The sequence below is a fragment of the Hyaena hyaena genome, unplaced genomic scaffold (assembly GCF_003009895.1).
Source record: "Hyaena hyaena isolate Hyena2069 unplaced genomic scaffold, ASM300989v1 scaffold_398, whole genome shotgun sequence".
NCBI classification, from domain to species: Eukaryota; Metazoa; Chordata; class Mammalia; order Carnivora; family Hyaenidae; genus Hyaena; species Hyaena hyaena.
This window is the reverse complement of record NW_024081032.1, coordinates 223,717-248,361: the sequence shown is the minus strand read 5'-3', so window position 1 is coordinate 248,361 and position 24,645 is coordinate 223,717. Positions and strand designations below refer to the sequence as shown.

Here is a 24,645-nt window from a genome sequence, read left to right as displayed (position 1 = left end):
CAGTTTCCATTTGGAATAATTTACAGAAAGTTACTTTATGTTTTACTGCATTTCTTTTTAAAGTCATATAAAAGGATTACCTGTCTATATGAAATTTATGCACTCTTCATTAAAGTATTTACAAAATTTATTAAAGAAATGCATTTATTCGTTACGGTTGATACTAAAAAAAGTTACGTTTTGGTTCCAGATATAAAGTGAGAATACCATTAGCTGGAAAATATACTTAGTTAACTCTGAGTTATTTATGGAAATATAGAGTCTAATAATTTTACTTATTAAGTTGGGCAAATAAGTCAAAGGTATATTCCAGGCCTAGGTAACAATTACAAACAACCTAAACATAAATACAATTAAATAAACCTTTCTCCTATCCTCACTCTGTTTCTACTTCTAGACTTGAAGATTGTGAATGCTTGCAATGTTTCGTCTAAAGAATTAGGCCATCACTGTAAATTAAGAAACATCATACATAAAATTATTTAAATTACTATGTGCTAAGTAGTAGGACCTTGTAGTTGAGTAAGTATTAGTTTTCTAGCAAAGTACAAACCTTAGAAGTTATATCATTTGCCTCCATCATTTTATAGATACCGGAAATAAAGATGGGATGAAGATCTAAGTTCATGGCAGGGTGGGAATTATAACCAAGCTGATGACTGATTGAAGGCTATGTCCATAACACCACATTAGTTCAAATAAAAATTTAAAATCCATCTGATTTGTAGCCTTGTTTAAACCATTAAGTTTTGTGTTTTATTTTGTTTTGTTTTTATTTTAGAGAGAGAGAGAGAGAGCACAAGCAGAGGAGAGGGGCATAGGGAGAAAGAGAGCATCCCAGGCAGGCTCCACACTCAGCATGGAACCCAACACGGTCTAGGATCATGACCTGAGTTGAAATCAGGAGCTGGACACCCAACTGACTGAGCCACCCAGGCACCCTAAGCCGTAAGTTTATTACTTATGTATTTTTTTAAAATTTAATGTCAAGTTAGCTATCATACAGTAGATACAGTATAGTCTTGGCTTCGGATGTAGATTCCATGATTCATCGCTTACAAACAACACCCAGTGCTCACCCATACAAGTGCCCTCCTCAATGCCCATCACCCATTTTCCCCACCAAACCCCCAACCCTATCAACCTTTAGTTTGTTCTCTATATTTAAGAGTCTCTTATGGTTTGGCTGCCTCTCTGTTTGTAACTTATTTTTCCTTCCCTTCGCCTACGGTCTTCTGTTAAGTTTCTCAAATCACATTTGAGTAAAAACATATGGTATCTGTCTTTTCCTGACTGACTTATTTCACTTAGCATAATACCCTCCAGTGCCATCCATGTTGTTGCAAATAGTAATATTACATTCTTTTTCATCACCCGGTAGTATCCATTATATATGTATTTATATATAAATTTATATCTATATACTTATATATAGATATAGGTATATATATTTATACCTACACATATATTTATAAATATATAGGTATATAAATACACACCAAATCTTTTTTTATCCATTCATCAGTTGATGGACATTTGGGCTCTTTACATAATTTGGCTATTGTTGATAGTGCTGCTATAAACGTCGGGGTACATGTGCCTACATGTATATCAGCACTCCTATATCTTTTGGATAAATTCCTAGTAGTGCTATTGCTGGGTCATAAGGTAACTCTATTTTTAATTTTTTGAGGAACTTCCACACTGTTTTCCAGGGTAACTGCACCAGTTTGCACTCCCACGAACAGTGGAAGAGGATTCCTTTTTCTCCACATTCTCACCAACTTCTGTTGCTAAGACATAAGTTTAAAAGATCTGAATATGATATAGTCTATAATAACAAAATGTTTTGATGAGCTCACATTTTTAGCTAACAACCAACTAGAAACCAATTACTACCAGCACAGATCATGGACATATTATTAAAGGCAAGTGTAATAATGTCAACCTTCAGGATATTTTTAAAATCATAAGCAACGCTATTAGATATTTTAGGATCACTTAAGAAAATTACTTTCATACAGACAAAAGAAAAAACTTCTGGAAGAGGAGCGAAAAAGGAGTTTGATAGCTCTTTCTTGTCTATTTCATTCCCTGAAAAATGTGTTGAACGTTAACTTCACAAGTTGAATATTATGGATAAGAAAAGGGAAGAAATAGAATTCCGGTTCTAGAATTATGGATCGAGTTTTGGAAGATGGTTTGATCTCGTAATCTTTTTTACTGGTCCTCTCTTGGCATTCATTGTCTTCTGATTAACTGGAGTATAACTTCCCCTGAAATAAAAGAAGTGTTAATTGTGATTTTTCAGTTACCACTGTGGACACCAAAAACATTATATGCTTATAGTACCATCCTAAGTAGCCATATGTTATGCCATTTTATCTCATTACAGATAGAGAGGCAACCATCTGACGGGCAGATCTTTCAAAGGCCAGGAAGGAGCCCATAAGGTGGCTTAATATAGAAATCTCTGTCCAAAGAGGGATGACATGGGCCATTCTTATATTGCCTCTGGAAATACAAATTAAAGCAAATAAAATATAGACAGAGTTGAGCTCAATGAGTTGAGCAAGGAGAATAAGGAAATAAGGATCAATGAGTATGCCAAGATATGTTGCCTAAAGTTATAATAAAACTGAAACTAAGACAGACCAAGGTCTGTGATATTAAAAAGACATAGGGAGTAAAGATGGCAGTTGGTAATGAAAAGAAAGTGAAATAGAAACTAAACTAGTTGATTATATAAAAATAGTAACAGCAACATTTTTACAGCACATAATTTATGCCAGGGACTATTCTTTTTTTTTTTTTTTATGTTTATTTTTTGAGAGAGGGGGAGACAGAGCATGAGCAGAGGAGGGGCAGAGAGAGGGATACACAGGATCTGAAGCAAGCTCCAGGCTCTGAGCTGTCAGCACAGAGCCCGACACGGGGCTCAAACTCACAGACCGTGAAATCATAATCTGAGCTGAAGTTGGACACTTAACCGATGAGCCACCCAGGTACGCCTGCCAAGGACTATTTTAAATTCTATTCTATGAATTGATTCATAGATTCATAGATTGATTCATATCAACCTCAATCAAAATGATAGAGGTACTATTATTAACCCTGTTAGATAGATGAGAAAAACAAGGTTATGTAGTTAGTAAGTAAATCTGGAATTTGAATCCAGAAAGGCTGAGTTCAAAGTCTGTGCCTTTAATTACTATTTTGTATGGCAGACCACTAAAGTGAAGACCTATGAAGTTCTGCTCAGGTTTTTGAAACTTCCTTGAATTCTAGTTTTAATATCTTGAGCCCAGTTATACTGGAAGTCCTTTTCTTGAATATCAATGGGACCATCTTTCCTTTACTGACTTACATATCTTTATAAAGCCAACTTTCCCACACTCTTACTTGGGAGTAGAGTCAGTTTCAATTCCATACAAAGTGCTTTTCAAAAATATTTTACTCAGGATTGATGCTGGGAAAAATGACAGAGTAAGGACTTTAGAAAATTCTTTTCTCCATAAAAGCAATGAAAAAATTGGCAAAAATGGTCAGAAGCAACTTTTTCAGAGCTCTGTAAATTAACCAAGGACTTACAGCAATCCTGGAGAAGTTATTAAACACACACACACACACACACACACACACACACACACGGCTGAAATTCAGCAGGAATGCTGAACTTTGTAGTATTTTAACTTGCCCTAGCCTCTTTTGCAGCTCTGTGATATCCCTATGAAAAAACTGAAAAACTGATCCTAAAATTCATATAGAAATTAAAGGGACTCCAAAAAAAACAACTATCTTGAAAAAGACGAATAAAGTTGGAGTAATCACACTTACTTATTCCAAAATTACTGAAAAGCTAGTCATCAAGACAGCATGGCACTAGCATAAGGATAGACTTAACAGACCAATGGAATAGAAGAACTGAGAGCCTAGAAATAAACTCTTATGTTTATGGTTAATTTTTTTATTTTTCTTCCTTTTAAGTGGCTTCATGCCCAATGTGGAGCCCAATGCAGGGCTTGAACTCATGACCCTGAGATCAAGACCTGAGCCAAGATCAAGAGTCAGATGCTTAACCAACTGAGCCACCCAGGTGCCCCCCTTTTTTCCCTATGGTTGATTTTTTTTAAAGGGCACAGAGCCAATCAATTGGGGAAGAATAATCTTTATAACAAATGGTGAAAGGACAACTGGATAGACACATGCAAAAGACTGAATGAAACTGGACCCCAGTATCACATCACATACAAAAATTAACTCAAAAAAGACTGAAAAATGGAACTAAAACTATAAAACTCTTAGAAGAAAACATCTATCTATAAATCTTTGTGGTGTTGGATGAGGCTTACATATGATACCTAAAGCACAACTAACCAAGAAAAACAAATCCTAGGAAGGCAGATCAGTTGGACTTTATCCAAATCAGAACTTGGGTGCTTCAACAGATATCATTAAGAATGAAAAAAAAAAAAATGGGAGCAAATATTTGCAAATCAGGTATCTGTTAAGGTCTAGTAACCAGAATATATAAAGGACTCTTATAACACAACAACAAGACAACTCAATTTAAAAATGGGCAAAAGACTTGAATAAACATTTCTACAAAGAAGATATATGAATGGCAAGCAAGTATACAAAAAGATGCTCAACATAACATTAGTCCTTAGGGAAGTACAGATCAAAACTATAATGAGACAGAACTTCATGTCTTACTGGAAAGGGCAAAGAAAAAAAAAGGACAATAACAAATATTGATAAAGATGTGGAGAAACTGGAACACTCATACATTGCTAATGGGAATATAAAATGATGCAACCACTCTGGAAAATAGCTGGGCATTTCCTCAAAAAACAAAAACAAAAACAAAAAAACCCAGTTATCAATTGACCCAGAAATTCCATTCCAAGGCATCTACCCAACAGAATTAAAAACATATATGCACAAAAACTTGTGCATGAGTGTTCATAGCACCATTATTCATAATAGTCAAAAGGTATAAAAAACCCAAACACCCATCAACTGATTAATGGATAAACAAAATGTGGTGGATCCAACAACTGGAATATTATTCAACAGAAAATGGAATAAAGTACTGATATATGCTCCTACACAGATGAACCTTGAGAAATTATGCTAATGACAAAGGCGTACAAAACTGAATATTGTTTGCTTCCATTTATATGAAATAACAAGAATAAACAAATCTATAGAGGCAGGAAGTAGATTAGTGATTGGCAGTGAGTAGAGGGGAGGGAGGAATAGAAAGTGAATGCTAATGGTTAAAAGGGTTTTGGGGGGAGATGAAATTGTTCTAGTGGTGATGGTTTTGCAACTTTGTGAATATACCAACAAGCCATGAGTTTCATTGTATGTAAATTATATCTCAATATAAATATTTTTTTTAAATGCTGTACTTTGGGAATAAACCATTTCCTGTGCTAAAATGTTTCCTTAATTAAATAACAATGTTTTAGAATAATTTCATCTTCTGGTATAATATGGAATTAACCACAAGCATTCAATTATATCATATTCAATTCATAGCTCATTATACATTCTACATTGTTTACTATACTTAGTGCTTTTATACTGTGTTAAAGGTATTTCAAATAGTTTCCTTGATGTCAACCATTTATATAAGATCCAACTGACATGACACTAATCATCAAGCTGAGATATATAACTCTAAGAGTATGTTTAATTTCTTAGATATCTTAAAAATTTTTTAAATGTTTATTTATTTTTGAGAGAGAGAGAGAGAGAGAGAACAAGAAAAGGAGAGAGAGTAAGGAAGAGGCAGAGAGAAAAGGAGACACAGAATCCGAAGCAGGCTCCAGGCTCTGAGCTATCAGCACAGAGCCCGGTGCAGGGCTCGAACTCATGAACCACAAGATCATGACCAGAGCCAGAGTCTGACCCTTAACCTATTGAGCCACCCAGGTACCCCTCTTAGGTATCTTTGAGAGCAGTGTTTTTCAAACTGCAGAACATAGGTAAAGTGGACTGAAGGGCACAGGGCGGTCAGTTGGTTAAGTATTTGACTCTTGATCTCAGCTCAGGTCTTGATCTCAGTGTTTTGAATTCAAGCCTCATATTGGCCTCTGCCCAGCGTGGAGCCTACTTAAAAAAAAAAAAAAATAGTAGATTTGTATAGTGAAATAGAACAGCAATATAAAAAAATAAAACAAAATAGAAAATGCCAGCGTGCATCACATATAATAAGACCGAGTACTGTTTCATAATTTTTTTCAGTTATATATAAATATACATGTGGGTATATTGTGTCACAATATGCTGTGAGTCATGGTCAATAAAATTTGGAAGCCACTTTCCCTTCCTGAGTATTGTGGCTTTTAAATACATGATAGTAGCTTAGACTCTTGCAAGATTATGCTTTGTCATTTACAGTTTCAAATTACTGTCCTATGTTTTATTCTCTTCCCACAAATAAATTCTTCATTACTTTGCTAATTCTTTTTATTTGAAAAGACCACACATTGTAGAGGAATAATAATAGCAGGTATTATGGAGCTAGGGATTTTTCAATAATCTCTAATTTTCATATTAACCATTCAATCTGGATTTCATCATCCCCATTTTATAGGTGGATAAACGGAGTATGAGGGAGGTTACTTCCATAAAGTCACATTAAATATAAGTGGTGGAGGCAAAAGTGAATTCATCTATATGCTCCAAATCCAGGGCAAATTTTCAGTTACTACCTTACTTTTCACTATGTTTTAAAATACCATAGTGCAGGGGCACCTGGGTAGCTCAGTCAGTTAAGCGTAAAGACTTCAGCTCAGGTCATGACCTCACGGTTCATGGGTTTGAGCCCTGCATCGGGCTCTGTGCTGACAGCTAGCTCAGAGCCTGGAGCCTGCTTCACATCCTGTATCTCTCTCTCTCTCTCTGACGCTCCCCTGCTCACGCTGCCTCTCTCTCTCTCAGAAATAAATAAAACATTAAAAAAATTAAAAATAAATAAATATATAAATAAATAAAATACCATAGTGCATTAGCTACACAAATACTTACACTATTACTTTGACTTGAGGGATTCCATAGTCATTCTAGTAGATAAATTTTCTCTTGACTTTTTTCTTGATTTTAATTTAAACTCCTTTTTTATGTTTTAAGTAATCTCTACATACAACATGGGGTTCAAACTCATAACCCTAAGATCAAGAATCGCATGCTCTACCAACTGAGCCAGCCAGGTGCCCCTTGGTTTTTCTCCATTAACATAGTATAGTTAAATGATTATAAAGTCTACATATTCTTTTCTTTAAAATGGCTGCCCCAATTCTAGCCTACAGAAACAAATGGAAACATGAAAAGCAATTAGACACAAGTATCCCATTAATAATTACCTTGACTTTCTAGTTCCAAGCGAAGCTATCAAGGTGTAGTTTTTTTCCTATGCTTATTTAAAATCTTTATTGTTCTTAGAAAAGAACAATAGAGCCAATGGCACCTTACAAAAATAGCTCCATATCTTGAATACCCATTATACACTGGGTACTTTCGGTTGTGTTAAAATTACACATATTCTTATAGAAAATGCCAGAAGGTATAAGTCATTCATAATCCCACTATACTATTTTGTATTATAATTTTTACTTACTACTATAAATAAACATTTTCCTTTATCAGTTATATAATTTCCTAGAATGTAATTTTTTGGAACTTCACAATATCCTCATAGTTTATTGAATTATTCGTTCCCTTACTGTTGGATATTTTGGTTGTGTTTTCTCTATTCTAGCTGCTTTTCTTATCAAAGGAGGTTCCCTGAACAATCTATCTCTTAATGAGTCCTAGAATCATTTTCCCTCAGGTCCTGTGATTCCAGGGCACTAAGGATTGCTTTGTTATTTTCTTCCTCTAGAGCTTTTAATCACTCCAGAACAGTTCTAAACAACAACAACAAAAAAAAATGAGGCTGTTCACACTAAATATAGTTGTTTACTTTTAAGAAACACTGATTGTGGTATCAGCTTTTGAACTCCTTGCTTACAGGAATATGATTTTTTATATAAAGTTAATGCATTCCATGGGTCATAATCATAAAGTTACCTATTAACTTGTCTAGAAGCTTTCAGCAATTTCCAAACCTCATCCTACAGAGAGGATTTCTCCTATTTATCTTAAAGATATCTCTTATTTATCCTGTTTTCTTTTTTTAATATTTAATTTGTAAGTAATCTCTTTACGTGATGTGGAGCTTGAACTTACATCCCCAAGATCAAGAGTCTCATGCTCCAATGACTGAGCCAGCCAGCCAGGTGCCCCATACCTTTTTTTCAAATCAGTCTATACAAGGATCTCTAGAATATATCTTTCAATAGCAATACAGATATCTTGTTCATTTCTGGCCATGGTTCCACGAAGCAGGAATATATGTGGTGGCTAATATTCACTTATCCCTCTTTGATAGATTAAAAAAAATATAGTATATCACAGGGTCACCTGGGTGGCTCAGTAAGTTAAGCATCTGGGTCTTGATTTCAGCTCAGTAATGATCTCATGGTTCGTGGGATCCAGCCCCTGCTGGGGATTCCCTCTCCCCCTCTCTCTGCCCCTTCCCCATGTATGCTCACTCCTTCTCTCTCTTTCTGGCTCTCTCTTCCTCTCAAAATAAATATTTTTTAAAAAAACAGTATATCACGGTCAAATGGGTATTTCTTAATGCTCTGACTTATTCTGAACACTAGGAATATTCCATAAGTCAATATTTAACATTAGCATATGTAGGACTATCAACCCAAGCAAACATTAAAAGCCACTAAATCTTGATATTTTAAAATACTGCTTAGGACACTTGGGTGGCTCAGTTGGTTAAGCGTCCGACTTCGGTTCAGGTCATGATCTCGTGGTTCGTGGGTTCGAGCCCCGTGTCAGGCTCTGTGCTGACAGCCAGCTCAGAGCCTGGAGCCTGTTTCAGGTTCTGTATCTCTCTCTCTTTGACCCTCCCCTGCTCATACTGTCTCTCTCTCAGAAATAAATAAAACATTAAAAAAAATAAAATACTGCTTTAAGTATAACATGTACGGCAGAGTGCACAAAACACCCTTGTAAGCGCTAAGGATTACAATAGGCAAATACTCGTCTAACCACGACCCAGGTCACCAAACAGAACACTGTCGTCACACTGGAAGATCTTGTGCTCCTCCTAATTATCATCCCCTTCTCCTTTCCATTAGTAAACACTATCCTGTCTTCTGACACCACAGTTTAATTTTGCTATACTTATGTTATTATTAATAAATATATACACAGTTGTTTTTATATAAGAATAACATAGATGTATGAATATATATCTTTTAAGAATTTTTATTGGTTCTACTATTTTTAAAAAATGTTGACTTATTTTGAGAGAGAGAGAGAGAGAGGGTGTGTGTGTGAACTGCAGAGGAGTAGAAGGGGAGGGAGAGAGAGGATCCCAAGCAAGTTCCACACTGTCATCACAGAGCCCAATGAAAGGCTCAATCTCATGAACTATGAGATCATGGACCTGAGCCAGAATCGAAATTTGGATACTTAACTAACTGAGCCACCCAGGAACCCCCATGCTACTGTTGATAGATATTTGAGTTGTTATCAGTTTATGGCTGTTATGAATAAAGCTGCTATGAACATTCTTGGACAGGTTTTTTGGTGTAAATGTATGTACCATTCTGTTAGGTCTATAACTGAGAGTGCAACTGTCGGGTCATAGAGTAGGTAGTAACACTAAACACTATTCCAAAGTGGTTGCATAAATGTATACATCCTCCATACCTTTGACAACACTTGGAATTATCAATCTTTAAAATTTGTGGTGGCTTCTCAAAAAATTTTGAGAGAGAGAGAAAACAAAAGCAAGCTAGGTAGAGGGGCAGAGGGAAAGGGAATGAGAGAAACCCAAGCAGTCTCCACACCCAGCACAGAATCTGACGTGGGGCCTGATCCCACAACTGTGGGATCATAACTTGAGCAGAAATCAAGAGTTAGCCACTTAACGACTGAGCCAGCAGATGCCCGTGGCCTCTCATAATTTTAATTTGCATCCAGCTGAATAAGTAATGGTGTTGAGTACATTTTCATGTGTCCACTGGCCATTTGGATATCCTCTTCTGTGGGGTGCTTAACACTAAAACTTGATTTTCTTTATTTATTTTTCTAAAACTCGGTTTTAAGACTAAAATTTAAATTAAAAAAGTATACTAAATTCCAGAGTTAAGGCAGTAATTCAGTACAACTTTTTAAAGTTTATTTATTTTGAGAATGAGTGAGAGAGAGAGCAAGAGTGCGCACAAGTAAGGGAGGGGCAGAGAGCGAGAGAGGGAGAGAATTCCAAGCAAGCACTATGCTATCTGCATAGAACCTGATGGGGGGCTCAATCTCATGAACCCTGAGATCATGGCCTGAGTGGAGATCACGAGTTGGACGCTTAAGCAACTGAACCACCCAGGTGCCCCAATAATAATATTTTAAAGTAGTACCAATTATATACACCTAATTTGGAAGGTTATAGGTATATAGAAATGTTTCTATTATTTGAGTTATTAATAGTTCCAGAAAATGAAGAGTTTTTTGTCTATTTGTGTGATCATTCATTCACTCATGCATTCATTTAAAAAAAGTAGTAAACACCTATTTATGCCAGGCACTATATTCAACATTAGGTTCTATCAAAGACGGAAGTGACACATGTGAGCTCAAGCCGTGCAGTGACAGAGGGCACAGACAAGCTTGCTGAGCAGGCATTCCAGCCCATGTCATCCGCCTCTGACACACCAGCACCTCCAGCTCAGGTCAGACCCATGTGACGAAGGGCCTCGCAGAGATACTGATTGTCAGAGTGGTAACAGCAGGGAGTAAGGAGGAAAGAGCTTGGTATCTAGGTCACCTACTCGAGTCTCCGTTAGTACTGCCTTGCTCAATTTGACAGTAAGTGGACAAGTACCACTTACACATGGCAAACAGAACTCTGATTCTCAGGGTAGGTCACCCCATCAGAAGGAAAGGAAGCCCACACTTCGTTCCCTGATGAGTCAGCTTGAGGCAGGGAATGCAGCTGCACTGCAGTCCCATTCTCTCTGCCTAAACCTATTTCCTTCCCTTCCTCTTGAGGAACCCATTTTAAGAATGCTCACTAGTAAACTTCGTGCATGCTGATTTCCATTTCAGAGGCTCCCCGAGAGAGCCAACCTATAACAGTATTCAGTGCAAAACCAAAGTGCTCTAATAGACCTGTAGTCTAGTGTTTTATGTGTATATGTGTGATGATTATAATAAGTTTTATTTGTATTTTCAAAATATTTCTCCCTTCCTTATTTAAGCAAATTTGAAAGAAAAAAAAAAGGTAATATCTTTTTAAAAGAAATTAGAAATGGAAGACATATAAAAATAAAAAGAAATATAAAAATAGTAAAAATAGTAAAAATAAAAAAAAATAAAAATAAAAGAAAGAAATATGTAGCAAGCCTGAAACTGCTTTCCTTATAAAGGCGGGTTTGCAAGGCTGGCCCTTGGTTAGTGTCTGGAAAGTTAGTGGTAAAAAGTTCCGTACGCTGATATAACTTCCCTTAAATGAAAAAGAACGGTTCACTGTATTTAAGCTGTACAAACAATATGGTTTGTGTGGACATCTGTTTTCCTTCTGGAAGTCTGGAATTTGGTATGTGTTAAGCACAGGGCACATATGTGGCCAGTGCCCCCCCAGGCGCTGTATCTGATGAGTCTGCCTGGAAGATAAAATGTCCTGTGTTGTCGCACATGGTACAAAGCCACTGCCCGAGGAATTAAGTGTGTCCTATGTGGCATAGAAACTTATGCCTACTTGCCTCCAAACTTTATCCGATACAGCTTTTTCCTTTGATGATTTTTCTTTGTATCCTTTGGCTGAAATCCATCATAGCTGTGTGCATGAACATATGCTGAGTCCTGTGAGTTGTTCTTGCAAATCACTGAACATGGGAGTGGTCTTAGGGCCCCCGAGCATAGAGGTATAACAGTTTTCAAAGGGAAGTTCTTTTCCAGAATTTAATGTTTTCACTCTATTATATTTCTATTGATAAAAATATACAGGATAATGATTTATAATTTAAAATATTTATGACCATTGGGCACCAGGGTGGCTCAGTTGGTTAAGTGCCCGACTCTTGGTTTTGGTTCAGGTCACAATTCGTGGGTTTGAGCCCCACGTCGGGCTCTACAGCTGGCAGCATGGAGCCCGCTTTGCATTCTCTCTTCCCCCTCTCTCTGTTCCTTCCCCCATTTGTGCTGTCTATGTCTCTATCAGAATAAATAAATAATCTTGAATAGAATAGAGTAGAATAGAAGAGAATAGGACTACTCAAAGAAGAATACACCTTTATCCACCTAGTCAAATACTGGACAAAATGTATCCCATGAATCTCTACCAAAAAAACCTTGCTAAATATACTACATATACCTTGAGTGCCTGTATTTGAAAAGAATTCTGATTTACAGCTAATTTATATTTTGGTTTACTTTTTTTTATATTGTTAACTTATATATACATATATCCCCCTATATAGAATAAGGTTATATAAGACAAGAATTGTTTGACTAATTCTTCTGGACTTAGTACAGAACAGGAAAAATCGTATAGATATAACCTCCTAAACCCATAAAACATTCCTCTGTTCTTTATTCATCCTAAATTGTCTTTGTTTACAATGGAAAACAGTTTTTTTATAACATTTTTTTAATGTTTATTTATTTTTGAGACCGAAAGAGACAGAGAATGAGCAGGGGAGGGGCAGAGAGAGAGACACAGAATCCAAAGCAGGCTCCAGGCTCTGAGCTGTCAGCACAGAGCCCAACGCGGGGCTAAAACCCACAAACTGCAAGATCATGACCAGAGCGAAAGTTGGACACTTAACCGACTGAGCCGCCTAGGCAACCTGGGAAAACACAGTTTATTTTATTTTATTTTTTAAATATTTTATTTATTTTTGAGAGAGAGAGACAGCATGAGCAGGGGAGGGTCAGAGAGAGAGGGAGATACAGAATCTGAAGCAGGCCCCAGGCTCTGAACTAGCTGTCAGCACAGAGCCTGATGTGGGGCTCGAACCCACGAACCGTGAGATCATGACCTGAGCTGAAGTCAGACGCTTAACTGACTGAGCCACCCAGGCGCCCTGGGAAAACACAGTTTAAACTGCACTGTCATCTACACTAATTTCGGTGTCCATATTTCATGAGTAAAAAAGTTAAGGCTGATAATTTAATTGTATTTATATTGTTGTTAATGGTGTCGATTTAGGCTCCTCTTGGATACAGTATTATTTTTGCTTAGAAAATAAGAACTTATCATGTTGGAGGACAAAACATATTCTTGGGATCTACAAAAATGTATATAAATAGTGAATAGAGAGCACAAACTTCTTTCAGGTCTTCTGCCATCTGTTTGTTTTTTTTTATATTGTTGCTATAAAATCTAAAAGTTCAACTTCCAAATATAATGAACACCTGTTTTGTCAGCACCATTCACATGCAAATATAATTAATTAGAAAGGAAAGATATAGTTAGACTTACATTTTCACTAAATTCTCTTTCATTCTAGGCAGTTGATCCATCTGTTGCCTTTTAGAAACTTGGTATGAGTCAGAGACCTGAAATACAAACATTTGAGCATTTGTCCTCTTATTTCATGACTGATTTTGGAGCTAAGAGAAACAGTCCATCCTCAATTAACTCTTATAATCAGGCCCTTAAGTGGCATGCATAAGAGAAGCTAAATTCTGGTCTTCTCCAGTTTTATAAGGTCTCTAAAGATTTTGGAGACCCCTCTATCTCAACCCCACATTCCATGTGGTTTTTAAAACAAATGTAGAGGAAATTGTGAAAATCGTATTATCTATGTGGTAGAAAGACCATTAAAAGTTTTTATAGTAGACACTGAATATAAATAATACACGCACTCTGCCATTAAGGAAGATATCACCATAGAAGCTATATACGCGCTGAAATGGAAAGCCAAGATCGTATTTTTATTTTTGTCTGTTTTGAGATACTTCCACAATACAAGAGTGGAGATTTCTTTGTAGGTGGTGAAACAATCGAGGCTGATGACCTTAGAGACAGGAATTGAAGACAGGAGCAAATGAAGTCTTTCAATAAGAACACACAGAGAGAGAAGAGAGTTAATAATGTAAACTAGAGAAAGCAACTTTTAAGGGCGAGGAGAATTATTAACAAAGGCCATTATTGAAATAATGGGAAAACCCAGAAGAAAATAGTGTCATGGAAGTCAAGAGGTGAGGGATATTCAAAAAGGTGAACATGGTTAGCAATATGAAATGCCTCAGAAATGTCTGTTCCTAGGAGGATTGAAAAGGAGTCATTGTGTTTGGCTATTAAAAAGTAAACTATGGCAGAGCCCAGTGGTGGGGGCCAGACGGGAGTTGAAAGAAGTCAAGAGGTAAAAGCAAAACAGTGAGTATATCCACCCTTGCACGAAGTTTAACTGAGAAAAGGAGAGGGAAGTCGTAGTTTTATATTTTTTAATTCTTTTTTAAAAATTAAACATTTATTTACTTTTGAGAGAGAGAGACAGAGCTCCGGTGGGGGAGGGGCAGAGAGAGAGGGAGACACAGAATTGGAGGCAGGCTCCAGTCCCTGAGCTGTCAGCACAGAGCCCAATATGGGGCTCGAACTCACAAACCGCGAGATCATGCCCTGAGCTGAAGTCCAGACACTTAACCAAATGAGCCATTCAGGTGCCCCTAGTTGTAGTTCTATTAAGACAGGGTAAAGTGAGTTTGTTTCTGTTTTCTGTTGGTGGAAGAGAAGAGCATCTTTGTGAAGATATGAGATCATTTGCTAAGAGGGACAATTTTGGGCACACTGGACCAGAAGATGGAATTCATTCATTTATACACTCAGCAGATGTTGCTGAGCATCCACTACGGGCCACCTCAAATTTAGCACTAGGGCACAAACATAAGTCATGGCTCTTACAATCCATTGGAGAAAACAGCACGCTAAATAGATTGTACAATTCACTGTCTTGGCAGAGGTGTGCACAGGTGCCTTGTAAGCATAAAGCAGATGCTAATTCAGGCTATAGGGGGCCTGGACAAGTAGCCAATTAAGAACTGAGGAAAGGACATTCCAGGTCAAAGGAGCAGCAATGATTCCTCAGGCAGTAGAGGAGGAAAAATGGCAAGATTTTTAAAAAAAATTTTTTATTTTTATTTTTTTTACAAATAGTTTATTGTCAAATTGGTTTCCATATAACACCCAGTGCTCGTCCCCACAAGTGCCCTCCTCCATGCCCATCTCCCTCCTCCCCCCCCCACATCCATCAGTCCTCAGTTTGTTTCTCAGCATTCAAGAGTCTCTCATGGTTTGCCTCCCTCCCTTTCCCGCACCATTTCCCCCCTTCTTCTCCCCCATGGTCCTCCGTTAAGTTCCTCCTAATCCTCCTATACATGCAAACATGTGATATTTGTCCTTCTCTGCCTGACTTATTTTGCTCAGCGTAACACCCTCAAGGTCCATCCATGTTGCTTCATATGGAAAAATGGCAAGATTTTTAATACCCATGCTCTTGAGATTATATTTCAACTCTAGATTTAAATCTGGGGAACTCTATTTTCAAATGAACAATAACAAAATAAGAGTTGTCTAGAAAGACAACAGAACAGCTGGACAGTCTGGAATCCATGTCAGAAGGAATTGCTAGTGTAACTTTTGTTGTAATTTAATATTTTAGCTTAGGGGGAAAAAACTATGGAAACTCTTAAGGGTTGTTTACAAATCTTTGAGAAGTTGTCACATAGGATAAGCATAGAAGTGTTCTACGTTCTTCAGAGGATGTGACTAAAACCAATAGGTTTTAAGGAGAATGAGGAGCATCATATGATGCTTTAACAATTCTAATAGTTAGAATTGCTTGACAATGAAACAGAATGGCCTCAGGTTCTGTGTCTTTAAACCAAAGCATTCTATTCAACAATGTCTCAGATCTACTGCTAAAATTCTAGGTTAATGGGAACAGAACTTAAGATTATTATGTGTTACAACAAGCTCTAGTCAGTCTTTCTGCCTGACTTTTAAGTAATGTAATATACTTATGTATTCTTAAAAATCAGTGTCCATACTATACGCATACTGTGTAAATTGGCAAAATATTGAGATAGGGAAATTCAGTTTCATTCAAAACAGTGAAGACAGCAGAAGTATAAACAGCAGACTCAGCCAGTAGCTCTAGTTATCTACCTAAGAATCAATTATTTATGTATTCAGCATGGAAAGAACTGCAGATCATCCATTGACCTTTCCAGTCACTGGAGTATCCACATGGCCAGAACCATCTCTGACTATAAAGATTAACAATTCACTCTAGAGTGAAAATCCTTATTAACATTTATACTGGGGAACAGGATTAACAGCTTCCTGGGAAGCTGTTAAAATAGGCTTTGATTGTATGTTCAGTGATCCTGTATAATCAGAGTAGAACCTATTCCGCCTAAATGAATTTTTCAGATAAACAAAGGTAAAGGAGGAAGGCTGAGGCAGGAAGAAATTCTAATGCCCCTGCCACAAAGAGGGAGGCTCGGGAGATCAGGGAAGAAAAACAGGAAAATAATATTCACCACTTATTAGAATTTAGAATGTATTATGGGCCAGGCATTTTAACTCAGCACTTTACATACATTACATCTCTAAACACTCACAAATCCCCTGCAAGACACTATTATTTCCTCTCCTACCAAGATGGAAAGAAATTAAGGCCCAAAAGGTCAAATGACAATTAAGTACAAAGCTGGGATTTAAATTCAAATCGACAATGACTCCAGAATCTGTGGCCTTTCATCACATCGCCGTCTCATGAAGCAGGTAGCGTTTATGCTAGAACTTCAGGGAAGCAGACCTGACATGTGTGAAAAGCAGCATATTCCAGGGTGAGTCCTGCTCTGAGGAAAGGCATGGAGGTGCCTGCGCTGCAGGAGAAAGCCGTGCTGCCAACTACGTATCCGGGATCATCAAGGGTAAACTGACTATTTATTTTATAGGTAGGAGACGGCAAGGAGTGATCCTGTTTTGTCTCAGTTTCCTAACTTAATCGTAGCACTGGAAGTCTAAGCCTCCCTTTGCTCACTACTGCCCTGACTTTCATTCCCAAATTGTTCTATACATCCCCTTATCAGTTCCATGCCCGTCTTGACTTCCATCGTCTTAATCCTTTCACTGATCCTCTGGAAACACGAGATCGGTGATTAGCAGACTATCTTTGTGGCAAACGTAGACCTCAAGGTCCTCTACTTCCTTACCTCACCTAGTTATGTCCTGAAGACTCCAATCCTCTTTTTGGCAATTCGTCAATTCCCTTGACTATCACTGTTGAAACACTGCAGAGCCATATTCTAGATTCTCTTGGCTTTTCACCCTGTGCATGTATTCTCCCTGATACATTTCATTCATCACGTGGCTTAATTTACTATCTATATTCCAATAATTTCCATGTCTAGATCTCTAACTTTTATCTTTTCTTCCCCGAGACTCATATATCCAAATGCTCTTTGGACACCTCCATTTAGATAATGCACATTGAAAACTAAACTCATATGGTGATCTTAAAACATCTATCAAAATAAAGTTAATAAGGACTAAATATTTAAATAGGCAGCCAATTACTAAGAAAAAAAGATGTGATAAATGAGATGAAGATAGTCTTTTAAACTCTGAAATGTGAAGCCATAAATAAAAGATAGCTCTGACAACATCAAAACAAAAACTCTATAATATAACAACATCATAAATAAAACTGAAACGCAAATGAAAACCTATAGAAAATATATGCAACATCATTCATAATTTACTGATCACTTTCCTGTCCTGTCATTTGTAATTGCATACTTTCCTATTCTGTATTAAGTATTGCTAGCCCTTTCTAGTGATAGCAAAGTTGCATCTGTCTTAGATCTCACTGTGCATAATTATGACAGCAAATGCCATGAATTTCATGACAGCACAGGGATAACTGCTTATTTGGTTGAGTTTTAGAAACTACAGATCAAACCAAAAGGATAACGAAGGAAGCAAATATGAAAATATTCTCTTAATTTGGGAAGCTTTTATCTCCTTTTCACCTTTTTATAAAAGCTTATGATTTTTCTTTCTCAATTTTCATATTTAGAAATTTGGTACATTTTTTTCCCTATAATCCCAACACGTTTGTTTACAAAATCAAACCAATCAAAAACCTAGAAAAGTGAAAAATGTAATTTACAGTGAGAGGAAGCTTAAAATTTGGAAGTAAGAAAACAAAAGTTACCTGAGACATTTCAGCTAGGTATGTAAGGCACTCATTATTGGTCTTGTGGTAAGCCTATAAGAAATATACAAAAGTAAAGAATCCAACACCAGAGAAGATTTGCAATACTAGCAAGACTATTACTGAGTCAAGTTTACGTCTCTATGCTGATTTTTTAAGTAGTGTAGGAAATAGCTTGATAAGTATTCTGTGATAATGATATAGTACGTTTGTAGATAACATACCAAAAATCATGGAAGTTACAAAGAAATTTCTAGTATAGGATAAAAACAAACCTTTGATTCTTGCTCCAGTCTCAGTGCATAGTCTTTCACTTGATTTTTAAGCCTCCTTTTCTTTTTTTCTAGCTGTTTAAGTAATTTATTTAAGGATTCCTGAAAGTATAAATAGTAAATCTTTACATATACTCATGTTCTAAATAACAATACATTTCTTCACTGGCAAATGCCTTCTACCCCATAACATTCTGTGATTTCAAATTCTATAGTATGTACTATTATTTATAATAGTAATGATAATAATTACAATATTTATTGAACGCTAACAATATGCCAAGTCAGTACTTGTGTTAAGTGCTTTCCACAAATTATTTCAGTTAATCCTTATAACAGCCATAGAGATGGAATATATTTATTTCCATTTTATTGTTGAGAAAATTGCAACTGATAGATGTTTTAAAAAACTGGCCCAATGACACAGAGCTAATAAGTGGTGAAGCTGGAATTAAAGGTTGTAATCTGGAGCGCCTGGCTGGCTCAGTCAGTGGAGCATGTGACCCTTGTTCTGGAGCCCCAAAATCTTTGGGGGGAAAAAAAGAACCCAGGTAATCTGACTCCACAGGCCACAGATGCTAAACAATTATTATTGTTTTATTTAATTATTTAATTATTATGTATTATTTAATTTATTTAATTATTATGTATATATTCATATGATTGATACCAGTATAACAATAGTAGAGAGGAAGAACAGACAATAAAGATGATGGCCAGAAGAACTGATGTCCTACTGCAGAGTAGGACAGTTCTGGAAACTAAGACTTCAATGAAGATACCATTCATCACAAAAAGCTGGAGCTGAGTAGAAGTTCAGCCAAATGCCAGAGTAATAATAAGTTCATTATACTAATTTGGTTTAAATATTTAATCCCTAAACTAGTAACTAATTATTTTCAGTAACCCCAATTATTTCTCATATTCTTACACATTAACATTAAAAAAATCTTCAAATCGAATTCTACATAACCCTTGTTGGTCATGATCCAGGTCACTGAATTTATCAAAACATTTAAAGAAAAACAGAAGCAGTTGATTTGAATCTCCTCAAGGTGAAACTGTGAGATATTTTAGAGCTCATACCTTCCTTCTGAAAAACAACTATTTCTCTAAAAACTTTACTTATTCTCTCCTAGATACTTGTTAATAATTATTAGGATATTAAAAATTGTATCAATAGGATAATTAGGTCAGCTGAGATGAGGAAAGTTCTTGTCTCTAAAAATAACACCAGTGATAAAACAAATCCCTTGGTTGTGACAATTCTCCACTATGCATATTTGATTACCATTAAAACATAACTGGGTGATATTTCTCAGGCAGGCCTTATTTGTCTTTGAAAATTATACACTGGCATCATAAATGGCTTTTATATATTTATTTTTTTCTTAAATAGTTTATTGTCTAGTGGTTTCCATATAACACCCAGTGCTCATCCCAACAAGTGCCCTTCCCCATGCCCATCATCCCCCTTCCCCTCTCTCGCACCCCCATCAGCCCTCAGTTTGTTCTTAGCATTCAAGAGTCTCTCATGGTTTGCCTCCCTCCCTCTCCCCAACTATTTTTCCCCTTCTTCTCCCTCATGCTCCTCCATTAAGTTCCTCCTAATCCACCTATATGTGCAAACATATGGTATCTGTCCTTCTCTGCCTGACTTACTTTGCTCAGCATTACACCCTCAAGTTCCATCCATGTTGCTACACATGAACAGATTTCATTCTTTCTCATTGCCATGTAGTATTCCATTGTGTAAATATACCACATCTTCTTGATTCATTCATCAGTTGATGGACACTTAGGTTCTTTCCATGTTTTGGCTATTGTTGAGAGTGCTGCTATGAACATTGGGGTACATGTGCCCCTATGCATCAGCATTTCTGTATCCCTTGGGTAAATTCCTAGCAGTGCTACTGCTGGGTCCTAGGGGAGTTCTATTGTTAGTTTTTTGAGGAACCTCCAGACTGTTTTCCAGAGGGCCTGCACCAGTTTATATTCCCACCAACAGTGTAGGAGGTGCCCATTTCTCCACATCCTCACCAGCATCTAGAGTCTCCTGATTTGTTCATTTTAGCCACTCTGACGAGCGTGAGGTGGTATCTCAGTGTGGTTTTGATTTGTATTTCCCTGATGATGAGGGACGCTGAGCATCGTTTCATATGTCTGTTGGCCATCTGGATGTCCTCTTTGGAGAAGTGTCTGTTCATGTCTTCTGCCCATTTCTTCACTGGATTGTTTGTTTTTTGGTGTGGAGTTTGATGAGTTCCTTATAGATTTTGGATATTAGTCCTTTATCTGATATGTCATTTGCAACGATCTTTTCCCATTTTGTCAGTTGCCTATTAGTTTTATTGATTGTTTCCTTTGCTGTGCAGAAGCTTTTTATCTTGATGAGGTCCCAGTAGTCCATGTTTGCTTTTGATTCCCTTGCCTTTGGGGACGTGTCAAGTAAGAATTGCTGCGGTGGAGGTCAAGGAGGTTGTTTCCTGCTTTCTCTTCTGGGGTTTTGATGGTTTCCTGTCTCACGTTCAGGTCCTTCATCCATTTTGAGTTTATTTTGGTGTATGGTGTGAGAAAACGATCTAGTTTCATTCTTCTGCATGTTGTTGTCCAGTTCTCCCAGCACCATCTGTAAAAGAGGCTGTCTTTTTTCCATTGGATACTCTTTCCCGCTTTGTCAAAGATTAGTTGGCCATAGATTTGTGGGTCCAATTCTGAGTTCTGAATTCTCTAATTCTGAGTTCTCTATTCTATTCCATTGGTCTATGTGTCTGTTTTTGTGCCAATACCATACTGTTTTGATGATGACAGCTTTGTAGTAGAGGCTAAAGTCTGGGATGGTGATGCCTCCTGTGTTGGTTTTCTTCTTCAATATTACTTTGGCCATTCGGGGTCTTTTGTGGTTCCATACAAATTTTAGGATAGTTTGTTCTAGTTTTGAGAAGAATGCTGGTGCAATTTTGATTGGGATTGCATTGAATGTGTAGATTGCTTTGGGTAGTAATGACATTTTAACAATATTTATTCTTCCGACCCATGAGCATGGAATGTTTTTCCATTTCTTTGTATCTTCTTCAATTTCCTTCATAAGTTTTCTATAGTTTTCATCATACAGATCTCCTATATCTTTGGTTGATCCCATTCACAATTGCACAAAAAAACCATAAAATACCTAGGAATAAACCTAACCAAGGATACAAGAGATCTGTATGATGAAAACTATAGAAAACTTATGAAGGGAATTGAAGAAGACACAAAGAAATGGAAAAACATTCCATGCTCATAAATGGCTTTTAGTCCACCTTCCCCAAATACAAACTTGCTCCAGAAGAAGGTCCATGAAAGTCCTGCAAATTTAAGAGGCTAAACTGATTTATCTTAAGGAAACTATACCTTTATGAAATAAGCCATTGCTCAAGTATGAAGAATTTTTAAAGCAATAATCAGAGAGTGATGGAAGTAATGCAAAATATTGCTGCACAGGCCCTTGCTCCAAGGATTCCAAGCTTAGCCTACTATATGGTTCAGTTAACATCATTTGTTAAATACATTTTTATAAATGTAAAAGATAATCTCTTTTTAATATTGTTTCAATGGGAAAATACACTCGAAGTTCTTTCTTTTTAAGTTTTTTTACTTATTTTGAGACAGAGAGAAGGAGAGAGTCAGTCAGTGAGGGAGTGGCGGAAAGAGAGGGAAAGAGAGAACCCCAAGAGGCTCCACACTGTCAGCACGGAACCTGATGTGGGACCCGAACTTACAAACTATGAGATCATGATCTGAGCCACCATCAAGAGTCAGACGCTCACCTGACTGAGCCATCCAGGCACCTCACACTCAAAGCTAAGTTCTATATCCTGGCAATGAACAAGTAGAATTTGAAACTAAAAACACAATATGATTTATGTTAGCACCCCTTCCCCAAAATGAAATTCTTAAATATAAATCTAACAAAATGTGTGTAAGCTCTGGATAAGGAAAACTACAAGACTTTGATGAACAAAATCAAAGAACTAAATAAATGAAAACAATATTCCATGTTTATGGCTGGGAAGACTCAATGTTGTCAGATGTCAATTCTCCCCAACTCAGTCTACAGATTGAGTGCAGTCCCAATCAAAATTCCAGCATGTTATTTTATGGATACTGACGAACTAATTCTAAAGTTCATGGAAGAAGCAAAAGCCCAAATGGCCAGTTCAGCACTGAAAAAGAAGAACAAAATTGGAGGACTGATGTTTACCAACTTCAAGACTTACCAAAAAGCTACAGAATTACAGACTGGTAGTAGCAAAATGATAGAACAAATAGAAAGCCTAGAAATAGACCACCCAGGACAAATAGATCCTTTTTCAATTGATCTTTGACAAAGGAACAAAGGCAATACCATGGAGTAAAGATACTCTTTTCAACAAATGGTGTCAGAACAACTGGACATCCACACGCAAAATAAAAAAGAATATACACATTTTACATGCTTCACAAAAGTTAGCCCAAAGTGGACCAAAGACCTAAATGTAAAACGCAAACTATAAAACTCTTCGAAGATGACATAGGAGAAAACCTAGATTACCTTGGGTACGGTGATACCTTTTTAGAAACAACACTAAAGATACTATTCATGAAAGAAATAATAAATAACCTGGTCTTTTTAAAAAAAAATGGGCAAAAGATCTTAACAAATACTTCATCAAAGAAAATATACAGATGAAAAATAAGCATATGAAAAGATATTCCGTGTCATATGGCATCAGGGAAATGTAAATTAAAACAAGATATCACTACTCATCTATTAGTATGGCTAAAATCAATAATCCTGAAGACACTAAATGCTGACAAGGATGTGGAGAAACAGAGACTCTCATATATTGCTGATTGGAATGCAAAACGGCACAGCCACTTTAGCAGATAGTCTGGCAGTTTCTTAGAAAACTGAACATACTCTTAGCATACGATCCAGTGATTGCACTTCTTGGTATTTATCCAAAGGAGTTGAAACTTATGTCCCTACAAAAACCTTCATATGGATGTTTACAGAAGCTTTATCCATAGCTGCCAAAATTTGGAAGCAACCAAGATGCCCTTCTAGGTGGATGCATACATGAACTGTGGTACATCCAGACAAGGAAACATTATTCAGCATTAAAACCAATGAGCTATGGGGCGCCTGGGTGGCTCAGTCGGTTAAGCGTCCGACTTTCGCTTAGGTCATGATCTCGCGGTTCGTGGGTTCGAGCCCCGTGTCGGGCTCTGTGCTGACTGCCAGCTCAGAGCCTGGAGCCTGTTTCAGTCTGTGTCTCCCTCTCTCTCTGGCCCTCCCCTGCTCACACTGTCTCTCTCTCTCTCTTAGAAATAAATAAAAACATTAAAAAAAAAAAAAACCAATGAGCTATCAAGCCATGAAAAAACATGGAAGAATCTTAAATGCATATTACTAAGTGAAGGAAGCCAATGTGAAAAGACTTGATACTGTATGATTCCAACTATAGACTTTCTGGAAAAGGCGAAACTATGAAGACAATAAAAAGATCACTGGTTGCCAGTGATTGGGGGTTAATAGTGGGGAGGAATAAGTGGAACACAGACAATTTTTTAGGGCAGTGACAATACTCTGTATGATACTACAAGGATGGATATATGTCATTATACATTTTCCAAATCCATAGAATGTATACAACCAAGAGTAATCTAAGGTAAACTATGGACTTTGGGTGATTATGATGAGTCAATGTAGGTCCATTCCAGCGAGTAATGTTGGTAATAGGGAGGCTATGCATGTGTAGGGGTAAGGAATATGTGGAAAATCTCTGTACTTTCCTCTCAATTTTGTTAAGAACCTAAAATTTATCTTAAAAAAAGTATTAATTAGAGGCACTTGGGTGGCTCAATCAGGAGAATGTCTGACTCTTGATTTTGGCTCAGGTCATAATCCCAGGGTTATGGGATTGAGCTGCGTGTTGGGCTCTGCTCTGAGCATGGAGCCTGCTTAGGCGCCCCTCTCTCTCCTTCTGCCCCACTTGCTTTCTCTCTTTCTAAAATAAAAATAATAAATAAATAAATAAATAAATAAA

The 24,645-nt window shown here is 37.0% G+C and overlaps 1 protein-coding gene across 1 annotated transcript in view; it reads right to left on the bottom strand.

Annotated features, from left to right (window-relative positions):
* Window positions 1-2,076: 2,076 nt before the first annotated feature.
* Window positions 2,077-24,645, bottom strand: part of CCDC169 (coiled-coil domain containing 169) — a 37,068-nt gene continuing 14,499 nt past the window's right edge. Inside the window, exons 5-8 of the mRNA XM_039251881.1 lie at window positions 18,578-18,676; window positions 18,303-18,356; window positions 13,556-13,632; window positions 2,077-2,276 (exon numbers count right to left, since the gene is read on the bottom strand). Coding sequence (XP_039107812.1) covers window positions 2,177-2,276; window positions 13,556-13,632; window positions 18,303-18,356; window positions 18,578-18,676 — 330 coding nt within the window. The 3' untranslated portion in view covers window positions 2,077-2,176. The remainder of the gene's footprint in view (window positions 2,277-13,555; window positions 13,633-18,302; window positions 18,357-18,577; window positions 18,677-24,645) is intronic.